General features: G+C 49.9%; 1 protein-coding gene across 1 annotated transcript; it reads left to right on the top strand.

Moving 5' to 3' along the window:
- The first annotated feature begins 675 nt into the window (after window positions 1-675).
- LOC131708979 (WD repeat-containing protein 46-like) lies at window positions 676-15,238 on the top strand. The gene is made up of 15 exons (XM_059010524.1): window positions 676-777; window positions 4,303-4,446; window positions 5,978-6,058; window positions 6,194-6,306; window positions 6,537-6,624; window positions 6,718-6,779; window positions 7,424-7,528; window positions 7,649-7,799; window positions 8,030-8,165; window positions 8,575-8,674; window positions 10,320-10,473; window positions 12,946-13,093; window positions 13,309-13,499; window positions 14,570-14,683; window positions 14,854-15,238. The coding sequence occupies exons 1-15, from the start codon at window positions 724-726 to the stop codon at window positions 14,965-14,967; spliced, it is 1,755 nt and encodes a 584-aa protein (XP_058866507.1). The 5' UTR covers window positions 676-723; the 3' UTR covers window positions 14,968-15,238.
- Window positions 15,239-15,267: the final 29 nt, after the last annotated feature.

Below are 15,267 nucleotides of genomic sequence, written 5' to 3' on the forward strand. Positions count from 1 at the left end.
CGCGTTCCACCACTCACACAGCACAGCGAACCGCAGGGGGCGGTGCACACACACGTACAAAGAAAGTAACAGGCAAGAGCTCATACACACAATATCAGTGATGATCGCAATAAGATACTGTGTATTTAAATAGTAAAACAAGCATGCACGCTTGATGTATTCCATTGAACCTGAAATGTGAGTGTAACGTGTATTAAATACACATTACACTCGCTCAGTGTCAGCAATCGGCTACCGGCAAGTTAAAATGATCCGTGTGCGGAATGTGCAGAAAAAAACATGCAGAAGGCGACAATTATATTACGAATATAGGTGTACTTTTACTTAAATGTGTTTCCCCGAATCACTCCTAATGTAGTAAAAACGCTTTTTATCATTTTATCGTTAATATATTTATTATTTGCTTTTTTCACACCCTTTCATATTTGTGACTTTTTTGCCTGTTCAATATCTTCAATGTATTTTTTTAATTTTTTTTTATGACACGCTAAATGACAATAATGAACACATCCGCATTTGTAATGGTTTATTATGGGTTAGTTCTCATTGTCTGGCTAACTTGTTCCACTTGTTCAGGTCAGCTAAACCATTATTATTATTATTATTATTATTATTATTATTATTATTATAGAATGTAAAGTTTTTTGTCAATAAAGTTAGTTGAAAGAACGGTCATTAACAACAAAACTTTATTGACTGCCCTGTGGTTGCGTTGTTGACAAGATGGCGACGGACGGAGGAGCAGTTGAGCAGGGAGTGCACGTGGGGAAGAAAAAGGTGATTAAACTGCGAAATGAACAGAAAACAATGACATGTAATTGAAATAACGAGTTAATTAACGCTCGGGCTGGACAGGGTACAGGACTGGGATACAGAGATCGTAATGTAATCTGTGTAGACGTGAATACAAGCGGTGCCTCTCGCACACAGGCATTCACTTTCCACTCGTCTGAACGCATGCTTGAAATGAGAGCCGCTTCCTTCTTTATGTAAATAGATTGCGGTTCTTGTAATAAACACCTTTTTTTTTGTTCGGCAACACATAATGTACTACATCTGAACGATTCTGTCTTGTGAGGCGGGGTTTACAGAATAAGAGGGCTGGTGAAGCATTCATGTGATAGGGAATGCGCATTACACAGGGTTAAATAACAGCAACCGACAAATACAAATATTACTAATAAAAAAAAAGCTTATTGATCCCAGAATCTCATCAAGCAGCTTCTTGAAGGATCCCAGGGTGTCAGCTTCAACAGAGGGGTCCCGGGTTCGCGCCCGCCCTCCGCCAGGGTGTGGATTGTGGGGCAGGGGTGCAACCAGGATTTTCAAAAAAACTTTTTTTTAACTTTGGGCTTCGTTAAATTAAGTATGTTTGTAATGTATTCATTTGTTGATTTCTAAGTTTCATTTAAAGCGTGGTTAATGTTATAGATGTTCTTTTTCACATCAGTTTAGCTTCTACTGCAGTGTGTTATTCTACATGATTAGCATGAGAACGACATTACTAGCACACCTACTTAATGTGCTCTCCACAGGTATGATGCACTGTTCTCACCCTGCGCTGCTTGTGGAGACGCTGTAGCATCCTCTCGCTCTGCAGGTTTGGAGTTGTAGCATCCTGTCACTGCAGGTTTGGAGTTGTTGTAGCATCCTCTCACTCTGCAGGTTTGGAGTTGTTGTAGCATCCTCTCACTCTGCAGGTTTGGAGTTGTTGTAGCATCCTCTCACTCTGCAGGTTTGGAGTTGTTGTAGCATCCTCTCACTCTGCAGGTTTGGAGTTGTTGTAGCATCCTCTCACTCTGCAGGTTTGGAGTTGTTGTAGCATCCTCTCACTCTGCAGGTTTGGAGTTGTTGTAGCATCCTCTCGCTCTGCAGGTTTGGAGTCGCTGTAGCATCCTCTCGCTCTGCAGGTTTGGAGTTGTTGTAGCATCCTCTCGCTCTGCAGGTTTGGAGTTGTTGTAGCATCCTCTCGCTCTGCAGGTTTGGAGTTGTTGTAGCATCCTCTCGCTCTGCAGGTTTGGAGTTGTTGTAGCATCCTCTCGCTCTGCAGGTTTGGAGTTGTTGTAGCATCCTCTCGCTCTGCAGGTTTGGAGTTGTTGTAGCATCCTCTCGCTCTGCAGGTTTGGAGTTGTTGTAGCATCCTCTCGCTCTGCAGGTTTGGAGTTGTTGTAGCATCCTCTCGCTCTGCAGGTTTGGAGACGCTGTAGCATCCTCTCACTCTGCAGGTTTGGAGTTGTTGTAGCATCCTCTCGCTCTGCAGGTTTGGAGTTGTTGTAGCATCCTCTCACTCTGCAGGTTTGGAGTTGTTGTAGCATCCTCTCGCTCTGCAGGTTTGGAGACGCTGTAGCATCCTCTCGCTCTGCAGGTTTGGAGACGCTGTAGCATCCTCTCGCTCTGCAGGTTTGGAGTTGTTGTAGCATCCTCTCGCTCTGCAGGTTTGGAGTTGTTGTAGCATCCTCTCGCTCTACAGGTTTGGAGTTGTTGTAGCATCCTCTCACTCTGCAGGTTTGGAGTCGCTGTAGCATCCTCTCGCTCTGCAGGTTTGGAGTTGTTGTAGCATCCTCTCGCTCTGCAGGTTTGGAGTTGTTGTAGCATCCTCTCGCTCTGCAGGTTTGGAGACGCTGTAGCGTCCTCTCGCTCTGCAGGTTTGGAGTTGCTGTAGCGTCCGCTCGCTCTGCAGGTTTGGAGTTGCTGTAGCGTCCGCTCGCTCTGCAGGTTTGGAGCCAGCTCTTCCACTGGCTGCACAGTTTGCTTTCCCTTTCTTTCTGTTGCTTTTTCATCTCTCGGTACTCGGCTCCTGATGGTTTCTCTTTGGTCCCATTTTATTGCAATAACGATCTGGGGAAAAAACTGTTCTGTCTTCAGCACGTATTCGTCAGCCAATCGGCCCCCCCTCAGATCAGCGCCCTGTGCGGCCGCACTGCTCGCACCCCCCTTGGTACGGCCCGGATGCTCTGCCTGGGTCAGGTGTCATGCGGGGCGGCTACGTGATTTCACTCTGCTTTTGATAAAGCAGGTTGACCTGGGTGACAGACACAAGCTGCGTGGATCAATGCACCTGAAGCAGCTTGTTACTGACGCTTCCATCCAAGCTTCTCTGGATTGAACCGTCAGCCCAGATGCTGATCAGAGCAAACGTTTCTTCAGTCCTGCTGCAGTCTGGCTCATGCTGTGTCTCCAAGCAACACAGATCTGACTAAACAGAATAAACAGAAAGGTTCCTTGCTGAAGTGAACCCTTCCCGCAGGCCTGGCTGTTTGTTATTTCATGTTTGAAAGAATAGTGTAAATATACAACGTTTTCCTGATTGGCACCCTGCCTGTTACACTGCATTAGGAACCTGGCAGCCGGTTTAGTTTGCTTCCTGTCAATGATTGAACATACACTGCATAGAGCTGCATGATTTCTTTAAAACGTCTTCAATGTAAAATACACCAGCTGCATCAAAGATGGGAAATGCTTCTGCTCAAGTCCAGTAGAAGAAGAGCACGTTTCTCGTGTCTGCTGTTATTTTTACATGTATTTATGTTTTTATTTTGTTAACTCGCTGGTGGTGAAAATAGAATGTCTTTAAAAGGTGGACGTAAAAAATGAAATATTCTACAATTTAGCATTTACTGTCTTTCAGGCAAGCATAAATATTTCAGAACGTTTGTTGTATAATAACGCCAGAGAAAATGGTGAATTTTTAGACTTTGAAATAAGCAATTTTTTACAGTGAGAAAACAACAGCCCTGAATGTAATGCTTGTGTTTCTCAGAGTGCTGATCAGGGCAGGTGTGTGCAGAGGACTGCAGTGGAGTTATTAATGACAGCCCTGAATGTAATGCTTGTGTTTCTCAGAGTGCTGATCAGGGCAGGTGTGTGCAGAGGACTGCAGTGGAGTTATTAATGACAGCCCTGAATGTAATGCTTGTGTTTCTCAGAGTGCTGATCAGGGCAGGTGTGTGCAGAGGACTGCAGTGGAGTTATTAATGACAGCCCTGAATGTAATGCTTGTGTTTCTCAGAGTGCTGATCAGGGCAGGTGTGTGCAGAGCACTGCAGTGGAGTTATTAATGACAGCCCTGAATGTAACGCTTGTGTTTCTCAGAGTGCTGATCAGGGCAGGTGTGTGCAGAGCACTGCAGTGGAGTTATTAATGACAGCCCTGAATGTAATGCTTGTGTTTCTCAGAGTGCTGATCAGGGCAGGTGTGTGCAGAGCACTGCAGTGATCAGGAGGTGGTTTCCCTCGTACACAGTGTGTGATAATAACTCGGAGGTGTACTGGTCTGTTACTGGTCTCTACTGGTTTGGTTTAGGCCCCCAAGCGCTACTGGGACTCGCAGGCAGAGGCTGGGAGCAAGGGAGCAGGCGAAGGTCAGGTGACTGAGCGAGTGAATCAGAGACCTGAGAAAACAAGGAGGAAGAAGACTGAGAGGAGAGGAAAGAAGCTGATCTCTGGGGTGAGGGGCAATGCCTTTTATTTTATAATCCGTCAGACTGAACACTCAGTACTGCCAGCGTTACAAACACACAGAGAAACTGAATACATTGAACACTCAGTACTGCCAGCGTTACAAACACACAGAGAAACTGAATACATTGAACACTGAGACAGCGTTACAAACACACAGAGAAACTGAATACATTGAACACTGAGACAGCGTTACAAACACACAGAGAAACTGAATACATTGAACACTGAGACAGCGTTACAAACACACAGAGAAACTGAATACATTGAACACTCGGACAGCATTACAAACACACAGAGAAACTGAATACATTGAACACTGAGACAGCGTTACAAACACACAGAGAAACTGAATACATTGAACACTGAGACAGCGTTACAAACACACAGAGAAACTGAATACATTGAACACTGAGACAGCGTTACAAACACACAGAGAAACTGAATACATTGAACACTCAGACAGCGTTACAAACACACAGAGAAACTGAATACATTGAACACTGAGACAGCGTTACAAACACACAGAGAAACTGAATACATTGAACACTGAGACAGCGTTACAAACACACAGAGAAACTGAATACATTGAACACTGAGACAGCGTTACAAACACACAGAGAAACTGAATACATTGAACACTGCCAGCGTTATAAACACACAGAGAAACTGAATACATTGAACACTGAGACAGCGTTACAAACACACAGAGAAACTGAATACATTGAACACTGCCAGCGTTACAAACACACAGAGAAACTGAATACATTGAACTCTGCCAGCGTTATAAACACACAGAGAAACTGAATACATTGAACTCTGCCAGCGTTATAAACACACAGAGAAACTGAATACATTGAACACTGCCAGCGTTACAAACACACAGAGAAACTGAATACATTGAACACTGCCAGCGTTACAAACACACAGAGAAACTGAATACATTGAACACTGCCAGCGTTACAAACACACAGAGAAACTGAATACATTGAACACTCAGACAGCGTTACAAACACACAGAGAAATTGAATACATTGAACACTCAGACAGCGTTACAAACACACAGAGAAACTGAATACATTGAACACTCAGACAGCGTTACAAACACACAGAGAAACTGAATACATTGAACTCTGCCAGCGTTATAAACACACAGAGAAACTGAATACATTGAACACTGACAGCGTTACAAACACACAGAGAAACTGAATACATTGAACTCTGCCAGCGTTACAAACACACAGAGAAACTGAATACATTGAACACTCAGACAGCGTTACAAACACACAGAGAAACTGAATACATTGAACACTCAGACAGCGTTACAAACACACAGAGAAACTGAATACACTGAACACTGCCAGCGTTACAAACACACAGAGAAACTGAATACATTGAACACTGCCAGCATTACAAACACACAGAGAAACTGAATGAATTCAGTGAGAAGCGTTTGCACTACAAGTCTTTCTCAGTGTCTTCAATGTCTCTCTCTCTCTCTCTCTCTCTCTCTCTCTCAGAAAGTGGACCCTTTCCCTGGCCCTGCTCCGGTTCCTAAAGAGAGGCGGCAGAAGTTCGAACGAGGGCAGAAGAATGAAGTGGTGAGGAATCCGACTCCATCGCTGTGTCACTCTGAGCTGCTGCTGATGCATTCAAATGAAGACATGGCTTTGAATGATATCTCTCTCTCTCTCTCTCTCTCTCCCCTCCCTCTCCTATCTCCTCTCCTCTCTCAGCGCTCTCTCTCCAAGGGCAGGTTGAAGGATCGTCTCTCTAAGACAGAGGAGAAGATTGACCTGGCTCTGAACCAGGCTGCTCGATCCGACCTGCTGCTAGCGGAGGAGGCTGGGTGAGGAGGGGGTGGGGCTGCACTGGTCAGTACACTGACAGTAGTGCAGAGTTAAAGACCTCGTATTGCACCCTGCAGTGTAACACTGATCTGTTTGTCCTTCAACGCTGAAACTAATGCTGTTTAATTTCTGTCTGTCTCTTTGGCTGTGTGTCTCTCTGTCTGTGTCTCTCTGTCGCTCTCGCTCTCTGTCTGTCTGTCTCTGTTGCTCTGTGTCTCTCTCTCTGCAGGTTCCTGGTGGGAGATGAAGGGGAGGATACATGCACTATTGCACAGGATGACATCGCTGAGGCCGTCGACATCACTTCCGGGGCAAAGGTCAGCCTGGCACACCACTAAACAGTCTCCTGCTTGTTTCTGTTCAGTGACAGTGTGGCATTTAACCCTGACTGCTCCTCTCTGTCTCTCCAGTACTTCAATCTGTCTCTCAGTCAGTTTGGGCCATACAGGATAGACTACACCCGGAACGGCAGGTAAGAGAGTGTGTGCGCGTCTGTGTGTCTCTGTGTGTGTGTCTCTGTTTGTGTTTGTTTGGTCTCTGTCTCTCTGTGTCTCGATGTCTCTGTGTGTGGTTTGTCTCAGTGTCTGTGTGTGTTTGTTTTGTCTCGGTGTCTCTGTGTGTTTGTGTTTGTTTTGTCTCTCTGTGTCTGATTGTGTTTTGTCTCAGTGTCTTTGTGTGTGTTTATGTTTGTTTTGTCTCGGTGTCTCTCTGTGTCTGATAGTGTTTATTTTGTCTCTCTGTGTCTCCTGATTGTGTTTGTTTTGTCTTGGTGTCTGTGTGTGTTTGTTTTGTCTCGATGTCTCTCTGTGTCTCTGATTGTGTTTGTCTCCGTTTGTGTTTTGTCTCTGTGTGTCTGTGTGTGTTTTGTCTCGGTGTCTCTCTGTGTCTGATTGTGTTTTGTCTCAGTGTCTCTGTGTGTGTTTGTGTTTGTTTTGTCTCTCTGTGTCTGATTGTGTTTGTTTTGTCTCGATGTCTCTCTGTGTCTCTGATTGTGTTTGTCTCAGTGTCTCTGTGTGTGTTTGTGTTTGTTTTGTCTCTCTGTGTCTGATTGTGTTTGTTTTGTCTCAGTGTCTCTCTGTGTCTCTGTGTCTCTGATTGTGTTTGTTTTGTTTTCAGGCACTTGCTCCTGGGAGGTCGTCTGGGTCACGTTGCCTCTCTGGACTGGCAGAGCAAACAGCTGCAGAGCGAGATGAACGTGATGGAGAGTGTGAACGACGTGAGGCGAGTCCTGGAGGGAGAGACTGAGCGACGTGCTGGGGGGGCTGTCGACCATGTGCTACATGGATTGCTGTATAAATGTGTGCGTGTGTTACTGACAGACTTGCTCTCCTCCCCTCTCAGGTGGCTGCACTCAGAGAACATGTTTGCTGTGGCTCAGAGGAAGTGGCTGTATATCTATGACAACCAGGGGGTGGAGCTTCACTGTGTGAAGAAGTTCAATGACGTGCTGCGCATGGAGTTCCTGCCCTACCACTTCCTGCTCGCCACCGCGGTACGTCACGCTAACATGTCCCCCCAGCACATTCAGAGCTCCACGGGGTTCCTGCAGTACCTCTGTGTGTCAGTGTGCTGTATTGTATTGTATTGTATTGTATTGCATTGCATTGCATTGTGGGTCTCTTGTATTCAGAGCTCCACGGGGTTCCTGCAGTACCTCTGTGTGTCAGTGTGCTGTATTGTATTGTATTGTATTGTATTGCATTGTGGGTCTCTTGTATTCAGAGCTCCACGGGGTTCCTGCAGTATCTCGATGTCTCGGTCGGTCGGGAGGTCAGTGCGATCTGCACCAAGAATGGCCGACTGGACGTGATGACACAGAACCAGAGCAATGCCGTCGTGCACCTGGGACACCCCACAGGTGAGAGTGAGACAGTGTGAGAGTGACACGGAACCAGAGCAACGCCGTTGTACACCTGGGACACCCCACGGGTGAGAGTGAGACAGTGTGAGAGTGACACGGAACCAGAGCAATGCCGTCGTGCACCTGGGACACCCCACGGGTGAGAGTGAGACAGTGTGAGAGTGACACAGCACCAGAGCAACGCAGTCGTGCACCTGGGACACCCCACAGGTGAGAGTGAGACAGTGTGAGAGTGACACAGCACCAGAGCAACGCAGTCGTGCACCTGGGACACCCCACAGGTGAGAGTGAGACAGTGTGAGAGTGACACGGAACCAGAGCAACGCCATCGTGCACCTGGGACACCCCGCAGGTGAGGGTGTGTAGGGTTAGTGTCTCCGTGGTAACGCTCTCTGCTCTCTGATAGGCACGGTGACTCTCTGGTCCCCCAATCAGAAGGAGCCGCTGGTGAAGATGCTGTGCCACCGAGGCGGCGTGAGAGCCATCGCCGTGGACAAGACGGGCACGTGAGTCAAAAACACAGAGACACACTGAGACAGATCCACACACACACACACTGAGACAGATCCACACACACACACTGAGACACACACACACACTGAGACACAGAGACACTGAGACACACACACACACTGAGACACACACTGAGACACAGACACAGAACATGGTTACTCAAGGGAACTCCCATGTTCCCACGCCCTGGCATTGAATTATTATATCAAAGCTCTTCTAAACCCATCCAGAACCACTCAATCAAATGGTCAGCTGCATCTGCTCTCAGAATGCTGTGTGTGTAGCAGTGTGCTCTCAGCTCTGAGGAGGCTGTGTGTGAGTGTGGCAGTGTGCTCTCAGCTCTGAGGAGGGTGTGTGTGTGTGTGTGTGTGTGTGTCGAAGTGTTCTCTCAGCTCTGAGGAGGCTGTGTGTGTGTCGGTGTGCTCTCAGCTCTGAGGAGTGTGTGTGTGGCAGTGTGCTCTCAGCTCTGAGGAGGCTGTGTGTGTGTGTGTCAGTGTGCTCTGAGGAGTGTGTGTGTGTGGCAGTGCTCTCAGCTCAGGGAGATCACAGACTGAAAGACCAGTGCTTATGTGAGCGAGGGTCGGGGGCCACTCCATCAATACACTGCCAGTCCAGGCGAAGCACCTTGTAGAGCTCCAGCAGTGCCAACTACAAACACAGAGCAGCTGCGCTGAGGGGAGCTCGGGATAATAATTCAGTGAAAGGGTGTGGCCACGAGGGAGCTACCATTCATGATGAGTGGAAGCTTCCCTGTCTGAAGGAGAAACACACACACTATACACACGAGAGACTCGCACACACTGTACACACAAACACTACCCACGAGAGAGACACACTGTACACACAAGAGACTCACACACACTGTACACACAGACACTATACACACGAGAGACTCGCACACACTGTACACACACACTGTACACAGACACTATACACACAAGAGACTCACACACACTGTACACACAGACACTATACACACGAGAGACTCGCACACACTGTACACACATACACTATACACACGAGAGAGACACACTGTACACACATACACTATACACACGAGAGACTCACACACACTGTACACACATACACTATACACACGAGAGACTCACACACACTGTACACACAGACACTATACACACGAGAGACTCGCACACACTGTACACACATACACTATACACACGAGAGACTCGCACACACTGTACACACATACACTATACACACGAGAGACACACTATACACAGACACTATACACACGAGACACACAACACACACACTGTACACACAAGAGACTCGCACTGTACACACAGACACTGTACACACGAGAGACTCACACTGTACACACAAGAGACTCACACTGTACACACAAGACACACACTGTACACACAAGACACACTGTACACACAGACACTATACACACGAGATACACACACTGTACACATACACTACCCACGAGAGAGACACACTGTACACACAGACACTATGCCCACGAGAGAGACACACTGTACACACACACTGTACACACAAGAGACTCGCACTGTACACACAGACACAATGTGCACTCTGTACACACAGGCGCACACACACTTAGACACACTGAGGTCCTGACAGTTCTTAAACTCATGACTTCCTGTGCTGTAGGTACATGGTGACGTCGGGGCTGGACAGGAAGATGAAGGTGTTCGATATCCGCTCCTTCAAACCACTCGCCTCGTACCTGCTTCCTGCCGGAGCAACCAGCATGACCATGAGTCAGAGAGGACTGCTGGCAACATGCTGCGGAGACACTGTGCAGGTGAGGAGAGGAGAGGAGAGCAGAGCAGAGCACAGGAGAGGGAGCGACTGTGTGTGTGCGATCCTCCATAAACTTGTAAGAAGCTGTCAAACACAGCAGCAGTTCAGCAATGCTGTTGTGTGTCTCTCGCTGTGGTCATGGGCGTCCACAGAATCAGTTCTAGGGGGGTGCAAGGTGTTTAAAAGTAGTGCAGCAGTGTGGAGTAGTGGTTAGGGCTCTGGACTCTTGACCAGAGGGTTGTGGGTTCAATCCCAGGTGGGGGACACTGCTGCTGTACCCTTGAGCAAGGTACTTTACCTAGATTGCTCCAGTAAAAACCCAACTGTATAAATGGGTAATTGTATGTAAAAATAATGTGATATCTTGTAACAATTGTAAGTCGCCCTGGATAAGGGCGTCTGCTAAGAAATAAATAGTCTGATAACGTGGTTTTGTATTGCATAATAATTCTTCTAAGCCTCCTTTACATTAACAACTCAGACTAAAGCTAAAATCCGATCAAAACCAATACTGTAAATGTTTGCAAAAAAAATTGTGCTCCTGGTTGTTTGAATGAGTTCTTTAACGTCGCGCTGTCTTTCTCTCCCTGTAGTCTGCACGCTGAACGCACAAGTTATTATAAACAAAAAACAAAAAGGGTCCTGCGCAAGACTGTCTGGACAGCAGCTTGTTATCCTTTTGATCAGCTTAGTGTGCTTTCAAACACATGATATCATCACCCGAGTAGACGACTCCTCTGTACCGCTGCGTACCACTAACTGAGAGAGTTAAGGGTTAAAAATAACACAGGTAGATTTTTTTTGTTTGTTTTCTCACTATTTATTATTTAAGATGTGTAAAGTGAATTACTAACAATTCATTAAGATTGGGTCATTTTATATGCATTCTGAGACCAAAAAAAGCTCAAAGGTCAGATTTCATGGTAATGCATTTTAACAAGACCAATATCTTCACATATTTGTTTTTAACCAGTTTTGTTTCTGAAATAGATGACTGTACATTGAATTTTGTTTTTTAACTTTAGCAAAGACATTCCTCATTGGTTTTTGCACCTACCTGCAGTGTCTGCGTGTCTCTCTCGCGGCGGTGTCTGCGTGTCTCTCGCGGCGTTGTCTGTGTGTCTCTCGCGGCGTTGTCTGTGTGTCTCTCACGGCGGTGTCTGCGTGCCTCTCGCGGCGGTGTCTGCCTCTCTCGCGGAGGGAGTGTCTGCGTGTCTCTCTCGCGGCGTTGTCTGTGTGTCTCTCTCGCGGCGGAAGTGTCTGCGTGTCTCTCTCGTGGCGGGAGTGTCTGCGTGTCTCTCTCGCGGCGGGAGTGTCTGCGTGTCTCTCTCGCGGCAGGAGTGTCTGCGTGTCTCTCTCGCGGCAGGAGTGTCTGCGTGTGTCTCTCGCGGCGGGAGTGTCTGCGTGTGTCTCTCTCGCGGCGGGAGTGTCCGTGTCTCTCTCGCGGTGGGAGTGTCCGTGTCTCTCTCGCGGCGGGAGTGTCCGTGTCTCTCTCGCGGCGGGAGTGTCCGCGTGTCTCTCGCGGCGGTGTCTGCCTCTCTCGCGGAGGGAGTGTCTGCGTGTCTCTCTCGCGGCGTTGTCTGCGTGTTTCTCTCGCGGCGGGAGTGTCTGCGTGTGTCTCTCTCGCGGCGGGAGTGTCTGCGTGTGTCTCTCGCGGCGGGAGTGTCCGTGTCTCTCGCGGCGGGAGTGTCCGTATCTCTCTCGCGGCGGGAGTGTCCGTGTCTCTCTCGCGGCGGGAGTGTCCGTGTCTCTCTCGCGGCGGGAGTGTCCGTGTCTCTCTCGCGGCGGGAGTGTCTGCGTGTCTCTCGCGGCGGTGTCTGCCTCTCTCGCGGAGGGAGTGTCTGCGTGTCTCTCTCGCGGCGTTGTCTGCATGTTTCTCTCGCGGCGGGAGTGTCTGCGTGTTTCTCTCGCGGCGGGAGTGTCTGCGCCTCTCGCGGCGGGAGTGTCTGCGTGTCTCTCTCGCGGCGGGAGTGTCTGCGTGTCTCTCTCGCGGCGGGAGTGTCTGCGTGTCTCTCTCGCGGCGGGAGTGTCTGCGTGTGTCTCTCGCGGCGGGAGTGTCTGCGTGTGTCTCTCGCGGCGGGAGTGTCTGCGCGTGTCTCTCGGCGGGAGTGTCCGTGTCTCTCTCGCGGCGGGAGTGTCTGCGTGTTTCTCTCGGGGCGGGAGTGTCTGCGTGTCTCTCTCGCGGCGGGAGTGTCTGCGTGTCTCTCTCGCGGCGGGAGTGTCTGCATGTTTCTCTCGCGGCGGGAGTGTGCGCGTTTCTCTCGCGGCGGGAGTGTCTGCGCGTTTCTCTCGCGGCGGGAGTGTCTGCGTGTCTCTCTCGCGGCGGGAGTGTCTGCGTGTCTCTCTCGCGGCGGGAGTGTCTGCGTGTTTCTCTCGCGGCGGGAGTGTGCGCGTTTCTCTCGCGGCGGGAGTGTCTGCGTGTTTCTGTCGCGGCGGTGTATGAAGCTGCTCACACTTTTCTCTCCTCTCTCAGGTGTATAAGGATGTGTGTTCGACGCCCGTGTCCCGGCCTTACATGGCTCACCGCGCTCCAGGCAGGGTGTGGGGCGTGCAGTTCTGTCCCTATGAGGATGTGCTGGGAATCGGTCATGGAGACGGCTTCACCAGTATGCTGGTGCCAGGTCAGTACCACAGCTCCCAGTTCACTGAACCATTGGAGTATTGAGGCACTGCCTGCTGCCTAAAACAGCAGACAGACAGACAGACAGACACAGAGCCCCACAATCCTGTTCAGTCTGACACTACAATATAATTCCTTGTTGGTGTGCGTTTACTGTTGGGCAATGTAGAGAAAGTGGAGCCGATGGGTTAATAAACCCCCTCTCCCTCTCTACAGGGGCGGGCGAGGCTAACTTCGACGCTCTGGACTCGAACCCGTTCCGCAGTGTGAAGCAGAGGCAGGAGTGGGAGGTGAAGGCGCTGCTGGACAAGATCCAGCCTGAGCTCATCACCCTGCAGCCCAGCAAACTGGGAGAACTGGACACGGCCACCTACCAGCAGAGACACAAGGAGAGAGTGGAGAGACTGGTGAGAGAGGGGAGGGGGAGAGACTGGAGAGAGAGGGGAGGGGGGGGAGACTGGTGAGACAGGGGAGGGGGAGAGACTGGAGAGAGAGGGGAGGGGGGGACTGGAGAGGGGGGAGAGACTGGAGAGAGAGGGGAGGGGGAGACTGGTGAAAGAGGGGAGGGGGAGACTGGTGAAAGAGGGGAAGGGGAGAGACTGGAGAGAGGGGAGGGGGAGAGACAGGGGAGGGGGAGAGACTGGTGAGAGAGAGGGGAGGGGGGAGACTGGAGAGAGAGGGGAGGGGGAGAGACTGGAGAGAGAGGGGAGGGGGAGAGACTGGAGAGAGAGGGGAGGGGGAGAGACTGGAGAGAGAGGGGAGGGGGGGACTGGAGAGGGGGGAGAGACTGGAGAGAGAGGGGAGGGGGAGACTGGTGAAAGAGGGGAAGGGGAGAGACTGGAGAGAGAGGGGAGGGGGAGAGACAGAGGAGGGGGAGAGACTGGTGAGAGAGAGGGGAGGGGGGGAGACTGGAGAGAGAGGGGAGGGGGAGAGACAGGGGAGGGGGAGAGACTGGAGAGAGGGGAGGGGGGAGACTGGTGAGAGGGGAAGGGGAGAGACTGGAGAGAGAGGGGAAGGGGAGAGACTGGAGAGAGAGGGGAGGGGGAGAGACTGGAGAGAGAGGGGAGGGGGAGAGACTGGTGAGAGAGAGGGGAGGGGGAGAGACTGGAGAGAGAGGGGAGGGGGAGAGACTGGTGAGAGAGAGGGGAGGGGGAGAGACTGGAGAGAGAGGGGAGGGGGGGAGACTGGTGAAAGAGGGGAAGGGGAGAGACTGGAGAGGGGAGGGGGAGAGACTGGTGAGAGAGGGGACAGGGGAGACAGAGGGGGGAGTGGAGAGACAGAGAGGGGGAGACTCAGGGAGAGACTGGTGAGAGGGGGAGAATGGAGAGAGGGGGAGTGGAGAGACTGAGTGGAGAGGGGAGGGGGTGAGACTGGTGAGGTGGGGGTAGAGACTTGGAGAGGGAGGGTGTGAGGTGTAGGGTTAGGGAGGGAGGGAGAGCTGTAGGTTTAAACTCTGGCTTGTTTGTTTTCCTTGCAGGGCTTCGACCCGCGGGAGAAAGAGAAGTTTGAACCCAAACTGAAGATGAAAGGTCGGAGTTCAACCGGGAGTGTCCAGCGGAGGAAGAAGAAGATCAAGAACGAGGATCAGAGAGTGAGGAAGGGGAGGGGAGGGGGAGCACCGACTGTGTGTGTGTCTGTCAGTCCATAACTGTGACTCGGTGTCTGTTTGTATCTGTATAGGTGTGTGTCTGTCTGTCTGTCTGTGAGCCTGCCATTTGGAAATACTAAAACAATAATATATTCTCTCTCTCTCTCTATCAGGAGTTGATCAAGCAGAGTCTGGAAATGAAGGACCGTGCCGACAAGGAAAGAAAGAAAGAGGAGAAGATGACCAGCCTGGGTCAGAGGTCAGCGCTAGAGCGCTTCCAGAAATAACAGGAGAGAGGGAGGGAGAGGACGGTGCAGACAGCCTCTTCGTGCAGACAGCCTCTTCGTGCAGACAGCCTCTTCGTGCAGACAGCCTCTTCGTGCAGACAGCCTCTTCGTGCAGACAGCCTCTTCGTGCAGACAGCCTCTTCGTGCAGACAGCCTCTTCGTGCAGACAGCCTCTTCGTGCAGATCAACATTTTGTACAAAACGTTTTTTTTGTTTGTTTTTTTTTCTTATAAAACTTTGTAAAGTTATTATATTGTTGTGAAAAAATTAAATGTGTTTGAAAAAAAACTAAGTCGTGAA

This window comes from Acipenser ruthenus, chromosome 41, assembly GCF_902713425.1.
Source record: "Acipenser ruthenus chromosome 41, fAciRut3.2 maternal haplotype, whole genome shotgun sequence".
Taxonomy (NCBI): Eukaryota; Metazoa; Chordata; class Actinopteri; order Acipenseriformes; family Acipenseridae; genus Acipenser; species Acipenser ruthenus.